Source organism: Martes martes (assembly GCF_963455335.1).
Source record: "Martes martes genome assembly, chromosome: 12".
Lineage (NCBI taxonomy): Eukaryota > Metazoa > Chordata > Mammalia > Carnivora > Mustelidae > Martes > Martes martes.
This window is the reverse complement of record NC_137900.1, coordinates 73,827,267-73,850,142: the sequence shown is the minus strand read 5'-3', so window position 1 is coordinate 73,850,142 and position 22,876 is coordinate 73,827,267. Positions and strand designations below refer to the sequence as shown.

General features: G+C 40.4%; 1 protein-coding gene across 1 annotated transcript in view; it reads left to right on the top strand.

The window, feature by feature from the left end:
• SVEP1 (sushi, von Willebrand factor type A, EGF and pentraxin domain containing 1) overlaps positions 1 to 22,876 on the top strand; it is a gene marked incomplete at both ends in the record, with an annotated part of 180,617 nt that overhangs the window by 116,932 nt on the left and 40,809 nt on the right. The window contains 10 exons of the mRNA XM_080820303.1: positions 106 to 281; positions 3,429 to 3,553; positions 4,521 to 4,644; positions 5,413 to 5,583; positions 6,539 to 6,712; positions 7,155 to 7,274; positions 8,911 to 9,087; positions 9,315 to 9,399; positions 10,015 to 10,206; positions 11,131 to 11,298. Coding sequence (XP_080676429.1) covers positions 106 to 281; positions 3,429 to 3,553; positions 4,521 to 4,644; positions 5,413 to 5,583; positions 6,539 to 6,712; positions 7,155 to 7,274; positions 8,911 to 9,087; positions 9,315 to 9,399; positions 10,015 to 10,206; positions 11,131 to 11,298 — 1,512 coding nt within the window. The remainder of the gene's footprint in view (positions 1 to 105; positions 282 to 3,428; positions 3,554 to 4,520; positions 4,645 to 5,412; positions 5,584 to 6,538; positions 6,713 to 7,154; positions 7,275 to 8,910; positions 9,088 to 9,314; positions 9,400 to 10,014; positions 10,207 to 11,130; positions 11,299 to 22,876) is intronic.

Genomic DNA, 22,876 nt, shown 5'->3' with positions numbered 1-22,876 from the left:
CAAAAAAAAAAGAAAAAGAAGGAAGAGAAGAAGAATAGTAATGTGTCCCATAGATGAGAGTGTGACATATGACCGATGACTCTGTTACCTGGAATCTTTTCACAGCTGGGTTCTCTATGTGAATGGCAAGGAAAAGATAACAGACTGTCCCTCCGTGAATGATGACCGTTGGCATCACATTGCCATCACTTGGAGGAGTGCTGATGGAGCCTGGAAGGTCTATATTGATGGGAAACTATCTGACGGTGGTGTGGGCCTCTCTGTTGGTTCACCCATACCTGGTATGTCTTAGCTAAAGGAATATAATTCTGTTCGATGCCAGGCATGGAAGCACTTAGATGAACATCACATTGGCTAGCTTTTTTTTTTTTTAAGATTTTATTTATTTATTTGACAGACAGAAATCACAAGTAGGCAGAGAGTCAGGCAGAGAGAGGGGGGGAAGCAGACTCCCTGCTGAGCAGACAACCCAATGCGGGGCTCGATCCCAGGACCCCGAGATCATGACCTGAGCCGAAACCAGAGGCTTTAACCCACTGAGCCACCCAGGCACCCCACATTGGCTAGCTTTTTTGTCCTTGCTTCTGCACAAAGGTCAACAGTTCTCTCTCCCATTTTCTACTCCCTGATTACCCAGACTTTGAATTACTAGAAGCTTTTCCTAGGTGAGCTGTGTGACTCTGTGTAAGAAATGCATTTGGGGACTCATGGTAAGACTAGCAAGACACAGGCTGAACTAACCATGGAAGGTTACTAAATTGTCTTCCAAGGAGGAGAGGAATTGCTGGTATGTTTTGGTTGCTTGTTTTGTTTTGTGATAGGGTATATAGGACGCAAGTATATCCAGTGTAGAGACTGGGGCAGTGCTAATACTGTCTTTTATGCACTTTTCAAATAGAATTCAGACTGTCTTATAAAAAGTGTTCAGGGAATTTTTGTTTGAAAGAATGCAGAAGAACTAGGTGATACGGGATTCTCAGTATCACATATGAAAATCCATTTGCTCTGTTTAGATCCTTCTATGACATACAAGACAGGAAGAAGAAAGGTTGGAGGTTCCTTGTAGTAAATAAGGAAACATTAAAGATGTTTCAACAGGAAGTGACATTAGGTAAAGTGGGGCAGTGTTTCCTTTTCTTTTAAGTATTCTTGCTTTCAGCTATCTGGATAGTGGGATTGCAGGTGGATTTTATTTTCTTCTTTATTCTTTTCCCATATTTCATAATGACCATGTATTTCCTCTATGGTTAAAAAACTCGCATTTCTATATTTAAGAAAAATAAATAAACCCGGATAGAAGAGTGAAAGTAGGTTAAAGGGATCAGAAAATAAACCACGGAGACTGTAACAGTAGCCACCCAAGGAGGTGGTTGTCTGACCACGGCAGGTAAGGATGAGTTGGAGTGCATAAGTGTTACGGAGCCCCAATTGACAGATCTTAGTGAGTGGCTGGCTTCAGGGGGGACTGGGTCCATTGAAGAGTCTGTTAGCTGAGAGAGGAATTCTAGGAAAAAGGACAATTATCAGAGCAGGGCTAGGGGTGAAGGAAGAATTTCTATTGGATTTTAGACATACTGAGTTTGAATTCTAATTACAGGAGTACATGCAACTAAACACATAGGTTGATACCACTTGATATCAAATTGACAGAGTTGTTTTTAGTGATAGGATGTGATTGGCAAGGATTCAGTGTAGAAGACACTTTAGAGTGCTGGAATGAAAATTGATACAACCTTTCTGGGAAGCAATTTAGAAACTTCCTTCGAGAACCTTAGAGAAACCCTTGGCATACAAACAACAATTCAACTGCCAGGAATCAGGTTAAAGGAAATAATCAGTGGTCTGAATAAATACTCATATATCAATATATTTATCTCAGTGATACTTTTGTACCAAAGTTGGAAACAACTCCAGTATCTAATAAGAAATGGTTGTTTAATTAACTAATTAATTAAGCAAAGTATGGATTATTATGTATTCATTTATAAAATAGCTATTAAAACTCATGAAATGAGTTTTAATGAAATGTCCGTGTCCAAGAAGAAAAGCCAGATTCAAACATCATATATAGTATGATCCTGAGTTGTATTTTTGAAACCTCTCACACACATACACATATGCTGAAAAAAAATGATAAAAATAAAACCTAGGAGGAAATACACAAAACCATTAAGTGATTTTTTTTCTGGATAAGAATTCCTTATGCTTTATTTTTTCAAATTTTCTTCTGTGTGTTTATCAATTTTTAATGATTGCTTTAATAAGAAAAGGACATAGTTTGGGAAATCACGGAAAGGGATTCTACATATATCAATTGGCAGGACTGAGATCAGATGGGGAGATTGTTGAAGGAAGAAGAGCAGAGGCCATGAGAAGCCTGAGTGCATCAGCGTCTTAAGAGGCAGGCAAAGAAGAGAGAGAGAATGAGCACAAAGATTTGAGGAGAACCAGGAAAGGATGACTTCATGAAAAGAAAGTGAAATCAGCCCAGGCCCTGGCAGGAAACCGGGGGGCGCCCCGAAGGAGGAGAACTAAAGAGAGTTTAAGGAAGGGTGGATTTTCAAAGGTGTGGGCAGAATTAAGAGAACCAAAATAATGACAGTAAAACACACCCATGACTAGCGACAATGGAATGGCCCAAGAGATGGGCCCAAGGTGACAAGGAGTGGGAGTTGTTGCCAGAATTTAAGCAAACCTAAACCTTGCCTGGGAGGATGGTATCCAGGAAACTAAACTTCTCTTTCATATGACTTTCTTATCTCTGGTTGGTCCTTCCATTGGGCAGGTATAAACAGAAGCCAGAGGAACAAGGCAGCCAGAGGGTGTGAACCTTTGTGGGCACACAGCAGAGTTGAGGAGGGTGGCAGGTGTCTCTGGAGGGGCAAACACAGACCGCCCAGTACATCCCGGAAGGACAGTTTAATAGAATGAAATGGCGGGTAGGAACCGATGATAAAGAGAAATCAGCAGAGGTGACTATGAAGCGTTTCCATTGAATTTGCCACTGGCAAATTTAGAAGTTACCTTAGAACTGGTGGTAGAAATTTAAGCATTTCAGGATTAAGAAGAAGAAAATGAAGAGCAGTTCCTGGTAGCTTGTCATGGAAGGTGACTTCCTGCAAGGACAGAGGTAAAACAGAACTCACCTGTTTTGTTGACATAAAATATTAAAGGCACATATGTATGTATATGTGCAGTTTTTATAGTTAAATGTTTATAAATCTAATATTCTAAACCTTCTGTGGCTATTTTTTAAGTTGCTCTAGATAAAATATTGAAATTGTCCTTATAGGTAAAACATGTAGGTAATTTGGTTGTTCAACAATTTTCCCTGATACCTTTATATTGGCAGTGATTTCAACAAGTTCGCATTTTTGGAATAACAGACATGAAGTCAGTCTTCCTCCTTATTTCTCTCCTGTCTTTAGGTGGTGGTGCCTTAGTTGTTGGGCAAGAACAAGACCAAAAAGGAGAAGGATTCAACCCAGCTGAGTCTTTTGTGGGCTCCATAAGCCAGCTGAACCTCTGGGACTATGTCCTGTCTCCACAGCAGGTCAATTCCATTTTCAGTGTATGACAGTAATGAGCTGCAAAGGTACAAACCTAGTGAAAATGTGAACAGACTAATGATGTCATATCTTACTGCAGCCTCTGGGTTTTCAGACTTGACCGCCGATATCATTTGACGCTATGGTCATAGACTAAGCTAGGCGGAGGTTATCAGCAGTCACTTTCAGTGAATCCCCTTTTCAGTTTCTTGGTGATGTATTTAAATCTCATTAGACAAGATAATTTTAAGATATCTTGTAATTTCCAAGCTTGAGAGAATCAGAATACCGGTTCACATCCCTCTGACCAAAGATGCAGAAATCGAGGGCTGGCCATAAAACCATGTTTAGAGAGTATCAGAGGAGCCTGTGGTAAAGCCAGTCTGGAGTCCGACAGCCTGGGTTCAAATCCCAGTTCTACCACAACCTTGTTGTGCTGGTTTTGAACATGTTAACTCCATCTCTCGAAGCCTTGGTTTTCTTATCTGTGAAAGATGGGCAGATAGCGTAGTAGAGTTTCAGCAGATCACGCACAACACGACAGGTAGAGTCATGGTCTTGTTTGCTACATAGCGAGGGCTTCCGGATGTCTACCCTTATTATTATAGTGGCAGAACTTGTCTAGGCCTCAGTTTACCCACCTCTAGATCAGAGGCAGAAGACAGGAGAATGTGGTATGGGGAACCTCTACAACACCTCAATAAACTGCAGAGCTTGAGACAAGAAATTCTGGGTGGAGAATTTCAGACTATCTGGCAACTGCCATTATTTGGAAAAAGGGAGAAAGGGCGTGGAGGAGAGAGAGGGAGGGAAGAGACTTCTCTATTACCCCTGAAATCATACTGTACAAAAGCCTCCTTCCCTTCCCCAGCCTCCCCCCAGATCTGTTTTCAAGATGACTCAATTAAGATATAATAACTGTCATACTGAAACAGATAAGGTTTATCTAAAGACGCATGTTTAAACTTCCAGGTGAAGTCACTGGCTACGTCATGCCCAGAGGAACTCAAAAAAGGAAATGTGTTGGCCTGGCCTGATTTCCTGTCTGGAATTGTGGGAAAAGTGAAGATCAATTACAAGAGCATATTCTGTTCCGGTTAGAATGTTCTCCTTCTATAAACTGCCATCTCTTGACTATTCCCAAGATTTTCCTGCAAAAGGAGATGATTCCAAAACGCACCGTTGGTCAAGTAGCGTGTGCCTGTCTGTCTGTTGTTTAGCTAGTGATTCACCCTTACTCTACCTTTATCCAAAGGATTTATTTTTTTAATACTTAAACACATGCTATATTGGAGCGTACAGAATTCACTGTGGAGAAAACTTGGATGACGGTAAAATAAGATTAGGAAAATAGGGTTAGAGGAAGGATATGGTTAATTTTTCAAATGTCACCAAAGCCCTGTCCTGTGCGAGATGGGCACTCGTAACTTCTTAGCAGCTGTCTAGGGACAGATGGCACAGAGAGAAAAGCAGTGGGCATGACAGCCCACACACTGCCTAATCCAGCTCTGAATGGTCATAAAACTCAATGTATATGAAGAGGTTTCTAAATCTGTCCTAGAATTCAGGGGTTTTGATAACTTACAAGTACATTTCATTAATATTTCTAAACTACCACTTTTTCCTTAAAAAAATTCAGCTGACTTTTGTGGCAAGAGGAAAAGTGGTGGCCTCAAATAAGGTTTGTTTTTTTAGTCGCTTTGCTTGCCAGTAATCTGGTCACTTGTCACCTTGTAGCATGTGTGGCTTAGTAGCAGTAGCGTGACTCTCAGAGGCTGGCACAACACGTGATTTGAGACGCTTGACCTGGTGGCGCTGCCACGAGGGTGCTGACGAGTCGTGTGCCTGTGCTCTCTGCCCGCAGATTGTCCACCTTTAGAAGGATCAGTACCTCATCTGCGAACCGCATCAGCCGACTTAAAGCCAGGCTCCAAAGTCAGTGTGTTCTGCGATCCAGGCTTCCAGATGGTTGGGAACCCTGTGCAGTACTGTCTGAATCAAGGACAGTGGACACAACCACTCCCCCACTGTGAACGTGAGCTGCCTTTGTGGATGGCCTTTCAGTAGCTCCTGACCGATGCTGGAGCACAGGGACGCTTTTTAGGAAGGCTAGATAAAAGCTAAATACACCACAGTAGATATTCATGGAATAGTTCACTCTCTGTGAGGGAGATGGGCGATGAAGGGACCAGCCCTGTGGCTGCCCCCTGGGTGGGATAGGCAACAGGATGGGACGGGAAGACGGAGCTGGGAGCTGGAGCCCCAATAGAGGTGGGTTACAGCTGGGTGGGAAACGGGAAAAGATCTCTTGAGTTGGATGCATCCAGTCATTTATTTACTCAGGGATTTTAAACCACGTACTATGTGCTAGACAATGATCTGTGTCCTAGCGATGCAACAGCTTGGAGAAAGTGTCTTTTATGGAGTTTACACTGAAATGAGAGAGACAGGAAATAACAAGTAAATATGGTTTATTTATAGTGAAGAAGAACCAGGGCCAGAAGTAAGGGCTTTGGAGAAAAATAAAGCAAAGTAGGGAAATACAAAGTGAGGGTTGAGGGGAAGCCAACTGCTTCATTAGGTGGAGCAATCAGTGAAGTTCCTCCACCTGTCCTCACTGGTGTATGTGTTTCCCCTGGCTTGTTTCTCTACTCCCGCTAGAGAGTAGGTTCTGCAAGGCAGGAGTTCGTCTCCTTGGTTCATCACTGTAACTTCAGCACCTGTGACGGTGTCTAGTGGGACCTTCATAAATGTTTTGTTTTCATTAACGAAGGGCATGCCTGCTCTGAGCCAGAAGGTCTGCTGGATGCCGAAGGCACAAGTTTGGCTACAGCCTGGGCCCCCCCCCCCTCCCACCCGCGGGGCTCTGCATCTGCGTTTATGCGCAACGAGAAAGTCCCGCTTAACTGAACCGCTAGCTTAATACAGACAAAATGTGCATTGAGCATTTCGCTCGGCATGTAGCTGTGCTCTTCCCGGCCCCCTTACAGGCATCCGCTGCGGGGTGCCGCCCCCTCTGGAGAACGGCTTTTATTCAGCTGAGGATTTCCACGCTGGCAGCACAGTGACCTACCAGTGCAACAATGGCTACTATTTGCTGGGTGACTCGAGGATGTTCTGTACAGATAACGGAAGCTGGAATGGCATCGCACCATCGTGCCTTGGTGAGATAAATCTTGGCAATACCATCTGGGTTCATTCTAGCTCCCTGGGAGACAGTCTTCCCGAATTCCTGAGGCTTTCTTGTGACATTCCTTTCTTAACATCATCTCATCCCAGTAAGCCCTGGGCAAGCCACAGTGACAAAGCAGCTGTCCCAAGACATGCCAGAAATATTTGGAATTGCTACCAGGCTCGATATTGAGACTGTTTCCATCTATCTCTGTTCTTGTACTTACCACCTCTAACGTGGGGGAATAATAGCTTTTATTGTGTGTCTGCAATGTGATCATGACTACTATATTTAGTATATTTTCACTCTATAAAAGTATCTATAGTATTATGCATTAAGCAATATGTAATGATTTACGAGTAAAAAAAAAGAGTATTTGATATATAAGAAAAAAATCAATCAACTTCACTACCTGTAAGCTATCTTCATTTTAGACGTTGATGAATGCGCAGTTGGGTCAGATTGTAGTGAGTATGCTTCCTGCCTGAATACAAATGGATCCTACATTTGCTCATGTATCCCACCCCACACAGGAGATGGTAAAAACTGTGCAGGTAACTAGTATGTGTATAATTGGGAAGCTTATTAATTTTTTTTTATTTAAGTATATATTTCAAAGGTATGTTACTTAAAAATACAACAGTATTTTCAAGTCCAAAGGACAGGTGGAGAAGAGAAAAACTATCTTAAAAAAAAAAAAAAAAGACATACAAGTAACCATAAAGGAGCTTTAAATGAGCCTTGTGCATCTCCCAACTTCCCAATCTCTGGAAAATAAAACAGAGAGCCAACCATACCACCAGAATGTTGAAACAACACCTGCATAGTACAGGGATAAGAGAGGGGATTTAGAAATATCATCACCGGCCTCTGTGGCCACAGTCAGAGCAAAGAAGACAGAGCAACTTCACCATCAGTATGTTTCCCCTGCCTCAGCCACACAGAATTACGTTATTGAAAAAAATTGACATGTTCCCTTATCACATCTCTAGATTTTATCATAACTTTGGTAATACAGGCCCAACTCCCAGAAAATAGAAAGTAAAGAGGAAGTCTCAAAATCAAGTCTTATAATGGCATTTACTCTTTGAGAGGATTCATTTAAAGTTCTCAACTTATGGGGCACCTGGGTCGCACAGTCTGTTAAGCATCCAACTCTTAATTTCAGTTCAAGTGATGATCTTAGGGTTGCAGTGTCGAGACCCGCATCAGACTCCACACTCAGCACGGAGCGTGCTGGAGATTCTCTCTCTTTCTCTCTCCTTCTGCGCCTCCCCCAACTTGTGTGTGCTCTCTCTCTCTCTCTGAAATAAATAAATACTTTTTTTTTTTTTTAAAGTTAAAGTCTTTGACTTCTGGGGTGCCTGGGTGGCTCAGTACATTAAATATCTGGCTCTTGGTTTTGGCTCAGATCATGATCTCAGGGTCCTGAGAGAGACTGAGCCCAGCATCAGGCTCCGTGCTGGGTGTGGAGCCTGCTTAAGATTCTCCCTCTGCCCCTCCCCCTCCAAAGAAAAAAATTTAAAAATTAAATTAAGATTAATTTAAAAATAAATACAAATAAAGTCCTTGACTTACACGGCTAGAATGACCTTCAGAAAGATTGAATCAACATATCTTCCCTTTTTGATGATTCAAGTATTATATTTACTCCTATCCAAGTCTAGTCGTAAATATCCCTTTAACTTACTTCTCGTCCTAGAAATGGTGACCAACCACAAATTCATACATAGAAAGGATTTCTGATCCGTAGTCTGTTTGGAAAGGGAGGCTGGGGATTTTTCTCACATCTGCCTAGGGGACGGCCTTTAGCTCCATTTGATAGAAAGCCAGTTTCTTTTAAAAAGGTAGGCATGAAGTCAGGGGAGGTAGGAGGAGCAAAAGTTCTTCTAATAAACCCCTGGTACCACACTACTTCCAAATAAACAACTCCCTTTTAGCCAGATAAATTTTGTATATTTTTGTTAGTCACTGTGTTTCAAAATATTATCGTTTAAATGCCTGTTAAATGTATGTTCTCGTCTAATGTCCAGTGTACCCCAGCCCTTTCCATATCTCCCTTCAAATGCTTCCCCCCTCTCCAAGATTTAACTGGTACTTTAACTGTAGTGAAATTTTTTTGTCGTGAGACCCTGCATGGTTGTGTGAACACCATTCATTGTCCCACACAAACTTTTTCTCTCTTTCAAGAACCTATAAAATGTAAGGCTCCGGGAAATCCAGAAAATGGCCACTCTTCTGGTGAGGTTTATACAGTGGGCGCCCAAGTCACATTCTCGTGTGAGGAAGGATACCAGCTGTTGGGAGTATCCAAAATCACATGTTTGGAATCTGGAGAATGGAGTCATCTGTTACCATATTGCGAAGGTATGTTTCATAAATTCCCCCAGGTTCATGGTGTTTGGCAATACTAGAAATTTAAGGTATAGATGTGTTGTGTGTTAAATTGTATCAATATTCTTTGTATTTAATACCCAACTATTGGGCTCATCTTTAAACGTGACAAGAGAACTTAGAGCTGCCCTTGAGCTTTTAGAGATTTTTATACACAGTGGCGAGAAAAGCAACACTTCCTTTGTTTTTGCACCTTCTAGCTGTTTACTGTGGTGCACCTGCTGTTCCAGAAAATGGTGGCATTGATGGGTCAGCATTTACCTATGGCAGTAAAATAACATATAGGTAAGTGTGTAAGACTAACACGACATTGTAGAAATTGTTGGTGATGTGCTGTCTGACCTAAAACTGAAAGAAAGGTAGAAGAAGAATCCCAAAGGATGTTTTTTAATTGATATGCAATTAATTGGATTATGTGTAGTGCAAAGGAATCAAGTTCAGTAACCTAATGGTAGCATTCCTATCTAGAATCCTTAAATCCCTTGACAAGTAACTTATCATTGTGACCAGCATCCTTGAGGACCGGTGCCATGGAGGAAGGCCCTGCAAGCTAAGGAGTGTTCTTGGTTATAAGCTGGAGCTTTGGCTCAGGCACTCATACTAAACCAGACCATTCTCAAACTAGGAATTTTCTGTTTGCAGCTACTAATCTATGATGTAAACTGGGGACAAGCCAAACTCTTCATTTTTCTACTTGTCACTCAGCAAGGTTCCCTCTGGGGGAGATGTACACTATTCAATCTTGGAAATAATTTTAAAGCATTATTTCAGTAGAAAAGAAAGAACTCTTCCAATAAATTGTAAAGTGTAAATTCTCAATATTTTTAAAGGTTTTGGTACTGATAAAATTATGCAAAATAAAGCAAATTGTATTCTGTAATCTCCATTTATCCTTTTTAGGTGTAATAAAGGATATATGCTGAATGGTGATAAAGAATCATCCTGTCTTGCTAGCGGTTCTTGGAGTCATTCTCTTCCTGTGTGTGAACTGGTCAAGTGTTCTAGCCCTGAAAGCATAAATAATGGGAAATATATTTTGAGTGGGCTTACCTATCTTTCTACTGCATCATATTCATGTGAGAGCGGATACAGGTAAAGTCCGTAGACACCACAAGCTTCCTAAAATACCCCGTTACCCATTATTTACTTCATAGGTTTCATTTGTATATAACTAGCTGACTTTAGACACAAGTTTCTAAATGTAAAATGTAGTCTCAGATTTGCATGCTTCGTGAGGACTAGTTTATATGCTGGGAATACCTAGGGAAACAGTCTACCTGACTTTGACTCTGGGAGCTCTAGCTGAGCCACTATAAACATTCAGTCATTAAACATGAAAGCAAAAAAGTGTTTCGGAGGCATAGCATAGTATCTGGATTTTTTTTTTTTTTTTTTTTGGAACATAACTTAACCACACTTACACTGAACATTGCATGGGATGTTACAAAAAGCATGTCGCAGCCCAAGTTCTTAAAACTGTAACAGGTTAATTTGATCAGTGTTATGCATGGGGGTGTATGTGTGTGTTCCAACAGAAGGGACAGTAGGGCGAGGCTGCAGTCAGAAATGTGGCCAGCGGGATCTGAAGTGAAACAGATCCAGTGAGTAAAAAGTCAGGTGACACACACAGATTCAGGTGGGCAAACAAAGGTGGATAAGTGACGCCATTGGGATACGAGGTTTGCGAAATCAAAGGAAGACCGGAGGTCAGAGTCAGGAGCAATATAGTGCACATACCCAGACTCAGGACAAGGACAGTGCCCTTTGACCTCAGTTACCCTGACTTCCTGGGTGTCTGTCTCTATTATGGCTGGATCCCAACCAGCCTATTAACCCCTTCTCATCCACATAATGCCTTGGCGAGGTCTGAGGACCCTACTCCAGCACCAGGGAGCCCCTTTTATTTTGCAGCCGTTGTGATGTTGTTTTAGCCCATTCGGTGACGGAAGCGCTCTGGTTTCCCTTCTTTGTATATAATCGTCTCCACGGATGTGAATAATAGCCATTCTTTCCCAGTTTACAGGGCCCTTCCATCCTTGAATGCTCAGCCTCGGGCAGCTGGGACAGAGCGCCACCTACCTGCCATCTCGTTGTCTGTGGAGAACCACCAGCCATCAAAGACGCTGTCATCACAGGGAGGAACTTCAGTTTTGGGAACACTGTCACTTACACCTGCAAAGAAGGGTGAGTGGTCCTGGGAGGGAAGGAAGCATTGGGAACCTCAAGGGAGGGGACATCCCCCCCCCCCAACCGTGGAGATGGGCTCCACTGAACAATAAATTACGTTTCCTGGACACCAGAGCCCGAGAGAACTTTGTGCTCTTGTTTCCTGACAGCAGAGAGCAAGCATATTCTCCGGTGGAAACAGGGTGTTTCTGGAATTAGAGTAATTTCTCAAATTAGGCCTCCAATAACAGATACTGGGCAATGCAGTGGAAAATAGCTTTATACCTAAAGATGCAAAAAGCACATTTACATAGGCATCTGGGGGGGCACCTGGGTGGTCTGGTCGGTTGAATAGACATTGGTGTGTTTCTCTTTGGCAAACCTGAAGGCAACACTTCGAGTCACAACCTAAAGATGACAGGTCTGCCAGGGAAAAAAGATGATAAAACTCAGGTTATTCTATTTTTAATGATCTCATTTCATTCAGAGGTAAAATTTGAAAAACAAGGAATGAGGTACAGAGAAAGGGAAGGCTCCTTCTGGGGTGGTGTCTGCTTAGCATCTCAGGGAGGTTATAAGGAAGCGAGGGGTATGTGAATCCCCATGACATCTGACTTGCATTTCATTGCTTCTCCACGACCCCTTCATGCTTCTTTAATAAATATTTTCACCGTGAATAGTGCTTTCACACTCAAGATTGACCAGAGGTGTTTGTCATGCAGTTGGAAGCAGCACCAGCAGGAATTTGCCACTTTCTGGGTTTGTAGCTCAGCTCTGTCCTTCACTGTGTGGCTTCAGGGAAATTGTATAACCTCTCTGTGCTTCGAGTGTCCTACATAAAAACAGTTTCATTCAAGGTTCATACTTCTGGATACTGTGAGAAATCAAATGCCTAGTATAAAGCCTGGTCTAGCCAGGAAAAAAAAAACTTAATTAATTCAACCAACTTTGCCATTATTATGACTGAAACACAGATGAGATAGCAGTTTCTATTCTAGCATATTTCTAGCATAGAAGTTCATTTCACCTGAATGGAAGACAGTCCCAGTAGAACAGGACTGCCAGCAGGTGGCGACAATATATATATATATATATACACACACACACACATTGTGTGTGTGTATGTATGTATATATGTGTGTGTGTGTGTGTATGTGTGTGTGTGTATTTATCCATATAAATATTTATATATTCTTATTTCTTTATTTGCAAAAATCTCCTGAGAGTCAGCTACTTGGAATAATAGCTGACGGAAGTCCCAAATCTTAACACCTTCTTAAGTGAAGCAGAAATCTTTACTATTAAAATGGGAGATGAGTGATATAGGTAAAGGGAATTAAAAGTATACTTATCTTGAGGAGCCCTTGATGAGTAATGTAGAGAATGGTTAAATCACTGTATTATACACCTGAACCTAATAAAACACTGTTTGCCCCTCCTCCAGCTCGTGCTCACTCACATTCTCTCAAATAAATAAATAAAATCTTAAAGAAAGAAAGAAGGAAAGAAAGAAAGAAAAGAAAAGAAAAGAAAAAGAGAAATAAAAATATATTTTAAAAAATTATCCAAAAACAAATGGTGGTATTTTACTATATTTCTTCTCAAAATTTTGTCTTTACATATTTTTTAGTATTAAAAATCCTGCTATAGGTGCAATTTACATTTTTTTTCTCATTAAAAATCATTCACCTAAAATATATCCTAAGAGTTCTGAGTCTGCCTAATATTAAGTCTATATGTTATAGGAAAGGGTTTTATTAAAAGAAGTACTAAAGGCACTAATTAAAATTACAACATAGCCATACATTTGCAGAGGGTTTTCCATTCCCCCAGGGCTTTCCTACACATTTTCTCCTCTTGTGCTCCCTTCCACAACGGTGGGGGTTTGGCAGGATAAGTAGTATTCCAACTTGGTAGTTGAAGGGATTGGCCCATATCACCTTGCATGTTCCTTCTGGTCTAGGAAAGCAGACACTCTGTGGGACCTTTTATCCATTGAAAAGATGGAAACCAAATCTACTCCCCTAAATCATGTATCTATTGAAGGATATGAGAACTGTTTTATGAAAGTGCTTTGTATGTCCATTACAAACGAAGCAGAAAATGGCTTTATTATCTTCTCTGTCATCATTATTGCTATATATGGTGATGACATTTTAAAATAATGTAGGAAAAACTGTCTTAAGTAGTTAATCAAATTAATAGAAAGTATCTACAGTCCCAAATCACTGCCACCTACATTTTGTTCTAAAAGAAAAAAAATCAAGCTATTAAGGGATAGTTTCATTTTTTTCTGGAAGTGAAACTTTTGGTGAGAGGAAGCACACTGATGGCCCTTGACATACCCCTAACTCCACCTTGGGATGCTACGAGGATGTCAAAGAAAAGAAAACCTTTGTATTCCTCTTTTTTCTGGCCAAATGGCTAATGAAACTTTTGAAATATACAGAAAAACACAAATAGTAATTATTAATCTCCACTTAAAGTTACCTGGGTATGCATTCTTTCTTTTTTTTTTTTTTAAGATTTATTTATTTTAGAGAGAGACATAGAACACAAGTGGGAGGGGCAGGGAGGGGGAGACTCTCTCAAGCAGGCTCCGTGATGGATCCCATGATCCTGAGATCATGACCTGAGCCGAAACCAAGAGCCCCATGCTTAACCGACTGCGCCACCCAGGCACCCCTCCTAGGTATCCGTTCTTGAGAGAAAAGTACATGTTAAGTTTTTGCCATATTGTAGTTCTCTTTTTATGAAAGAAATATAGTATTACAAATATAACAAGAAGCCACTCTCATCACTTTGCCGTTCTCCCCAAAGTAACAAAGGTACGTTTTTGTAAATCAGTAGAATTCATTTTAACAGCTATATAGTGTTCCCTTGGAAGAATGAGCTGTCTGTAAATTACTGATTTCCTTGCAGGTAGAAGGTTAGTTTGTTGCTCCTTTATCTGCTGATGTAACAGTACTGAAGTAAATTTCCTTGCCCGTGTCTCTTGGTACATATGAGTATGACTATCTCTGGCCCAGACACCGAAGGTTGAAGTTGTTGAGTTGTGAAATATGCTTATTATAAACTTCATGAGATAGTACTTGATATTTATCAGTAATGTCCTTTATGTTTTGTTTTGTGTGGGTGTATCAAATTCAAGAAATCATCCCTACCCCAAGGTCATACTGAGTATCTTTGCCTTTCTCCTGAACGACTCAGAGATTTTGGAAAGCACGAATTTCCATCCCCCTCTCATCTTAAATATTTTATCACTGTCTGTATTTTACGTCCCTCCTATTTTACGACTTCTCAAATTAGTCATTTTTTAATTTTTTTTAAAGCATTTTTTTCAAGATTTTATTTATTTATCTGACAGAGATCACAAGTAGGCAGAGAGGCAGGCAGAGAAAGACGAGGAAGCAGGCTCGCTGCTGAGCAGAGAGCCCGATGCGGGGCTCAATCCCAGGACCCTGGGATCATGACCTGAGCCAAAGGCAGAGGCTTTAACCCACTGAGCCACCCAGGCACCCACAAATTAGTCATTTTTTAATATAGTCAGTGTTTATTTAGTTTGACTCACATGTTTATTAATCTCTTCATCACCATTGTGTTTTGCATCCCATTCCGTCCTTTTGGGTTTAATATTTCTACTTCCTGAAGAATATCCATTGCATATTTTTTTCAGTAAGTTTCAGCATATTCTGTAATCTTTTTCTGAAAATAATAAGATTTTACCCCTGCTCTTGAATTACGGTTTAACCGAGTATACAAATCTACATTAGTAGTTTTCTTCCATAGACATTTTGAAAAATATTATTCCAGTGCCTTCTGTCTTCTCATGTTGCTACTGAGGATTCCGTCATCAGTCTGTTAGTGGTTCTTAACCAGGGGCAGTGCTGCCCAGCAGGGATGTTCGGCCATGTCTGGAGACATTTTTGGTTGTCACAGCTGAGGGGAGGGTGCTCCTAGCTCTAGTGGACAGAGTCCAGGGATGCTGCTGAACGGCCTACAATGCACACAGCAGCCCCCAACAACACAGAATTATCTGGTCCCACATGGTGCTGAGATTGAGAAACTGCTTGAATTGTGGTTCCCCTTTAAGTAGTATCTTTTCCCTTTGGTTTTTATTTTTAATTTGTCTTTGTCATTCTGGTATTTCCTTATGATATGACTAAACATGTATTCACTGTCACTTGTCTTCTTTAGGACTCATTGTACTTTACATCTGAGAATTCTTTTACCAATTTGAGCATATTCTCAGCCATTTTCACTTCACATATTCCCTCCTCTTCCCTTCTTTTTTCCCTATTTCTTTAAGTCTTAGATATATATTGGATCTTTTCTTTCTGTCTCCATATGTAGTAACCTGTCACATTTTCCATCATTTTATAAACTTGGACTGCATTTGGGTATTTTTCCAGATATCTTGTAGTTTATAGGTTTTTCTTTTCTACTGTCTATAATCTGCTTTAAATGTATCCATTAATTTTTTAAATCTTTACTTTTTCTATTTTTGCTTCTAGAATTTATATGTTTGTTTTTCAAACATTTCTTTTAAAATAGTCTCTTCTTTTTAAATAGGATTTTGAGTCTTTTTTCTTTAATTATGTCAACATACTTATATAAATCTTTGGATTTTAGATCACTTTTCTGCTATCTCAATTTATTGAGATAATCTTGCTGTTTGTTCTGCCTGCTGACTGACTCGTGATGGAAAACATGCTTGTGTATGTTTTGTAATTTCAAATTGTATCTTTATAGTAAGCAGGACTTATTTTATCTATGATAGTCCCTTATGGTTTAAGTGTGTGAATTATTTTTTTCTATCAGGAATCCATGGAATATCACCAAGAAACCAATTCTACATTCATTTATAAGTTCGAAGGCTTTCCATGTCAAAGTAAATGGCATAAATTCTAACCTCAAATCCACAGGAGATGAGACCTGGGATGGCTACCCTAGCAGGGACTTGATTTTCCCACCCAAAGCCATGACAATACAGAGATCCCACTTGTCCTGTCACTGGGCCTCCGGGTGGGATTTTTCTACTTAATATCTTTTCAGTGAATGTCCTTCTAGGACGAAGGTTCATGCCAGAGACTCAGCTATTACTCTCTTTCAATCCATAGTTGTATTTCCTGTCATCCCTTCTTTCCTTCCGTGTCCAATCCGATGGCAATCACAGCATTCAGTCACAGGCTTACTACTCTGTTCTTAATTTCCTCTTCATTTCTGGCATGTGCATCTGAAATAGCTTCTGTTGTATTTCATCAAGTATGATATAAGGAAGGTTTTCAGACTATGGTATAGCCAGAACCAGAAGTTCTCTCCCTTTACTCCTTTTCTATTTCTTCCCCCCAAAGAAATTGGTTGGCGTAGCCAAGATGCACTGTCTCCATTCTGTTCCAGGATGGTGTCCCTGTTTTCAAATCATGGCTTTTGTGCAGTGGGTCTGTTTGTGCAATGGGCCTGCTGTCTCCTTTGGCTTCCCGAGATGCTGTTGGCTTGAAATGAGGGTTAGAACCTCTTTGCTCTCCAGCCGTATCAACTCCCACTGCCCTCCACATATGGGAGCCACCCCCGCCTGCTTCTTGAATGCACATACACTCATTCTTTCTTTGGGCCTGTGTTGTTTCTTCTCATATCAGTGATGTGCTGTGCATAGACTCTCCCTTGAAATAAGGGAGAGAGAACCTGTGTCACTTATAGGATGGAAGAGCAAATACTTTAGGAGACAGGAGTAGTAAGATGAATGCCGGGAAGGAAAGAAGCAAGAAGTACATTTCTGCCTCCTGTCCTAAAATTGACCTTCCACATTCACCTTTTACCAAAACACTAGGCTGGAAGCTTGCAGCTGTTTGCCCAAAAAAATAAAATGATAAATTGTTTCCCATTTTCCTTTTCATCCTGTGTGTCTCCTCTCTTGGTGAGAAGCTCAGAGGGAAGGAAGGGTCATTGAAATCCTAAAATTCTCATAGAATGTTCCGCCTTTGATTTTCTTAAATGTGGATTTCTAAATGCAATTACTACATGTACTAAGATAAAATTTTGTATCATTTTTAGTTGAAAACAGAATTAACTGCTGATGCAGATTTCTACTTTCCATCGATCTTATTAAGTCGCAGTCCTTTACCTATCTAGTATGCTGCTCTTTTAAGGCTCTTAGAAGTTTCTTTAAAAAGAGAAGAGCTAATAATCATCTGGGGAGCTCTCTCATAAAGCTTCCCACATGCCCATCAGTTGGCTTCCACTCAGTGTATGAATCAAATCACTGAAGATTGTGTCTGCAGACTACTCTGCCCATTCTCCAAGAATTTTTCAAAATTATTCGAGAAATAGGCTAATGAATTGCAGCAAATTCATCCTGAAATATGTCTTCCTATGGCATCACTGTAATATTGATGGGCCATTTTTCTTTGGGATCATGGAGTAGGACAATTTGTTTTATGATATGTATGGCCTGATTTTAAATAATAGACTGCATTAGCACTCCTAGTGTCTCTTGAATGAGAATACAAAATGTCACAACATAAATAGTCCAGCATTTTAGGTTTGGGCCAATACCAATTTTCCTGCTTTGGTAGCCAGCATTTATAGGATATACGTCATCATCTGTATAAAACTTTATCATTTTTAAATGATTTTTTTCAGAGAGAGAGAGTGTGTGTGAGCAGGGAGGGGCAGAGTGAGAGGGAGAGCATCTCAAGCAGCTCCATGCCCAGTGTGGAACCCAGCTCAGGGCTCAATTTCGCAGCCCTGTGATCATGACCTGAGCCAAAATCAAGAGTCGGATGCTTAACCGACTGAGTCACCCAGACGCCCCAAATGATTCCTTTAAACAAATAAGCAGGTGAAGTATGTTCCACAGAAATTGTAACACAGCTTCAGACTTCTAATGTGAGGAAATAATGCAGCAGTTGGATCAGAGACCAGTCCTAGTTCAATCTAGGTGATAGCTCACAATTCCTCACTTTTTGTGATTTGGAATATATATACTTCTTGAGCATCTTCAAAGACTAACTGATGGGGGCACCTGGGTGGCTCAGTGGGTTAAAGCCTCTGCCTTCGGCTCAGGTCATGATCCCAGGGTCCTGGGATCGAGCCCCGCATCAGGCTCTCTGCCCTGCAGAGGGCCTGCTTCCTTTCCTCTCTCTGTGTCTGCCTCTCTGCCTACTTGTGATCTCTGTCTGTCAAATAAATAAATAAAATCTTTAAAAAAAAAAAAAGACTAACTGATGTGTTTTGGAAGAGAGTTATTTTTAGTAAACCTCAACCCCCATCTTACTGAGCATTGTATCTAGTCTCAAGTACTGGCTCTGCTTCCACCTCTTGAAACCCCTCTGTGTACATCTCTCCGCACCCGTGAGATGCCGGCCGTTTACGTGTTTGTAGCTTGGTCCTGAGGTTCTCCTACAAACGGATCAGTAGAACTAAGTGGGAGGCTTCACACGTCTCCTGACTGAGAGGTGATCACTCACGTTGGTGCAGGGAGACTGGCATTTCAGCCGGCTCAGCCTCCAGTCTGCACTTCTTTCTCATAAACGAACGTGATCCTGGGTCTGTTCCTCCCAGAATTATTCTGAGCCTACTCCGGTAGGTCTGTCGTCCATTTTCAATTGTGGTGCACAAAGTTGAATGTACACTGATACATGCATGTTAGAATATGGCGGAGAGAAAAACGCTGCATGGCGTGACATACACACACGTACAGAGGTAACTCTTTCATTTCTCTTCTTCTCTCTCTAGATAAATGAATTTCTAGAAACGCAGTCACCCTTTCAGAATGCCTCTGTTGACTCATTCAACTTAATTTCAGTAGAATTCCAAAGTCTTTCCTATTGGCGGGAAATAGTGTCACGAAGTGTCAAAACACACAAAATCCTAGTGATCACCACTTCCTTGTTCTGGTGTTCAGATGCCGTTCCCAACTATTCGTAAGTTCTCAGAATGCCCCAGCCATACCAGACTGCAAGCTCTTGGTTCATGTTACCCCTCATTCCCAAATGATTCCTTTTCTGCTCTTCTCTCATGACTCGTCTCAAAAGCCATTTCCATAGGGAAGCCTTTCCATTCTCGAGGTAGAATTAAGCTTTTATCCTTTAAGCAACTGTTGTAGGTGTGAAAGGGCCTGCAATGCACCAGGCAATGGATGGGGTAAGGAGTGCAGGATGGACACAGGTGTGTAAACAAGCAAATGCATGAGCATTGCATTGTACACTAAGGAAGTGGCTCTAGCCCATAGCATCGTCCTTGAGAATTATTTAATGAAAGACTAAATGTTGATTGGGCGTCATAAAGAAAAGTCAAGATCTTAGGTCAGAGGAAGAGACAGTGCAGGGTCTAAGAAATTATGGGTAGTGATGAAAATGCATTCTTTAAATTCATTTATTCATAATAGATGTATTTAGTGGTAATCGTCCATTATTTTACAGAAGAGCTTTGCTGTGATTTTTCATTAGGGAAGAGTAGTTGGTGGAGATTTTCTTTAAGATCAGGGGTCAGAGACCTACTGAAGGGCTGCCAAGTTACTATACACAATTTTTGCATCCTTAAGAGGCTTTGAAGAATAAGGAACTGGAAGCAGATGCTTCTACCTCGAAGTAGCCAGGCCCGTGAAATAAAGGGAGCATTTTATAGATGGCACAATGGATCCTAATAAATCAGGGATGTCTCAGGTGGTGTCTGTGAACTTCCACTAATGAAATATGCTAGCATCATCAAGAGACCCATGAAAATAATGATGCATGGTTCAAAGTGTGCAGAGGATGTAAATTGTGCTATAAAAATACAGAACATCAGATGTCTTTATAAATGGAACTTCTACTCAGAGCACATTCTACACAGGAGCAGTAGAATCTGGGCACTCAGACCTAGGATAATGGATATTTTAATAATAAAATCATGCTTTTAGCATATTGTCTTTATATACCTTCCTATATCCTCCTAGACAGAAGCCATCTAAAAACTTACTAAATTTGAATTCCAATAGGAAGAGCAGAGTTTATCCATAACAGTGAATTGTAGCAGACCCTAATTAGAGGCTGCACAGTGTTGTCAGGGATATCTATGAGGATTTCAAGACCACTTCTGTCCCTAGCAGGATAAGTGGCCCTAGGTAAGGTGGATGCATACATCTCTGCTGATGTTCTACCATTTTCTCCTCTATCTTTCTGCTTCCTATAGATTTCATGAATCTGGCCAGTGAGGGGGACACTCTCCAACCTCACTATCATAGCAGATCCCTTATAAAACTAAAAGGGACCTCAGGAGGAATGTGCTTGCTAACTGATGACTAATGAATCTTTGCTGAGGGCGCCTGGATGGCTCAGTTGGTTGAGCGACTGCCTTCAGCTCAGGTCATGATCCTGGAGTTCCAAGATCGAGTCCTGCACTGGACTCCCTGCTCAGCAGGGGGTCTGCTTCTCCCTCAGAACTTCCCCCTCTCGGGCTCACTCGTTCTCATTCTCTCTCTCTCTCAAATAAATAAATAAAATCTTTAAAAAAAAATCTTTGCTGAAAGATGGATCAGATAATTTGTACTAGGTGACACTGCAATGGAGTTTCCACAGGACACCCGCAAATTATGATCTACCTTTTCTCTTTTTGAAAAGAGAAAGGGAGAGGGGGCAACAACATCATGGAAAAGGGTAAGTGCTGGACTCTTGTAAATCAAATGCAATTTTTTAACTCAGCTGCTTGCAACTGTGTGACTCCAGACTGGGTTTTTAGCCTGTGGAACCGCCATTCACTCATCTGTAAAATGAAGAAATTAATATGTCTAAACAGGATTAAATTAGGTGCCTGATTATTTTCGTCCCCTTATCCTTCATTAGTATCAAAATGACAGACGGCTCAGGTGTTAGACATTCCTTTAAAATTCTGTCATCTTTCTCTTCAGTAAGAAAGCGAGAAGCAAGTTAAAAATGACTCACAGGTAATTATTCTAATACTACATATCGTAATATTTTGTTCTCCTTCATTGAGAGAGCACTTGAGAATAATCTCAGATTTTTGCAAGTCATCAATCTGTCACCTTCTGTGGGAAGATATCTGCTCAAAGCACAAAGAAAGACTGAGAGTTATTAAGCAAAATTGATTCATACTGGTTGAATAGCAGAGCCATATGCAGAACACAGCTCGAAATGCTAACACTTGGTTGGATAAGGGTTTAGGAAACTCTGGAGACTAAAATTACAATCACTGCTTTAAATTTCATTGAATATAAGTAAGTACATGAGTTATGTGTGGGCTACATATGGTTCATTAGTGCTTTTGTTTCAAGGACTAGTGATAAAATCAACCAACTAAAACCATCTATAGACAGATGATGTTCTAAATTTAAGCTGAGTCATTCTTATTTTTAAGGAAATGTGCAACAATTTTTAGAGGTCCTTAAATAGCAAAAATTTTAAATTCACTTCCCTTTCTAAATAAGCATTACTCTTAATATCAAGATGTATTTCTATTTCTTGAAGGAAGTTTATTTGATCAGTAAGCTCAGTATTCAAGCAGTAAATATTTTCTTTTCTTTCCAAGTTTTTATTTAAATTCCAGTTAGTTAACATACAGTGTAAATTTAGTTTCAGGTGTAGAATTTAATGATTTAACATTTACATACAATACCTGCTGCTCATCACAAGTGCACTCCTTAATCCCCATCGTGTAGTCAACCCATCCCCCGCCCACCTCCCCTCTGGTAACCATCAGTTTGTTCTCTATAGTTAAGGGTCTGTTTCTTGGTTTTCATCTCTTTTTTCCCCTCCCCTGTATTCATTTGTTTTGCTTCTTAAATTCTACATGTGAGTGAAATCATGGTATTTGTCTTTCTCTGACTTATTTCACTTAGCATAGTACTCTAGTTCCATCCATGTCACCACAAATGGCAAGATTTCCTTCCTTTTAATGGCTGAGTAATATTCCACTGTGTATGTATGCACCACATCTTCTTTATCGATTCATCGGTTTGTAGACATTTGGGCTCTTTCAGTAATTTGGCTATTGTTGACGATGGTGCTATATATATCAGGGTGAATGTATCCTTTCAAATTAATATTCCATTGGGTAAATACACAGTAGTCTAATTGCTGGATCATAGAATAGTTCTATTTTTAACTCTTTGAGGAAACTCTATACTATATTCCAGAGTGACTGTACCAGTTTGCCTTTCCACCAACAGTGCAAGAGTGTTCCTTACTCTCCACGTACTCACCAATACTTGTTGTTTCCTTTGTTTTTTTTTTTTTTTGTTTTTGTTTTAGCTCTTCTGACAGGTGTGAGATGATATCTCATTGTAGTTTTGATTTGTATTTCCCTGATGATGAGTGATGTTGAGCTTTTTTTCATGTATCTGGCCATCTACCTGTCTTCTTTGGGAAAATGTCTATTTATGTCTTCTGCCCATTTTTAATTGAATTATTTTTTGGAGGGTATTGATTCATATAAGTTCTTTATATATTTTGGATACTAACCCTTTATTGGATATCCACTTGCAAATATCTTCTTCCATTTCATAGGTTGCCTTTTAGTTTTGCTGATGTTTCCTTCACTATGCAGAAGCTTTTTTTATTTTGATGTAGTCCCAATAGTTTATTTTTGCTTTTGTTTC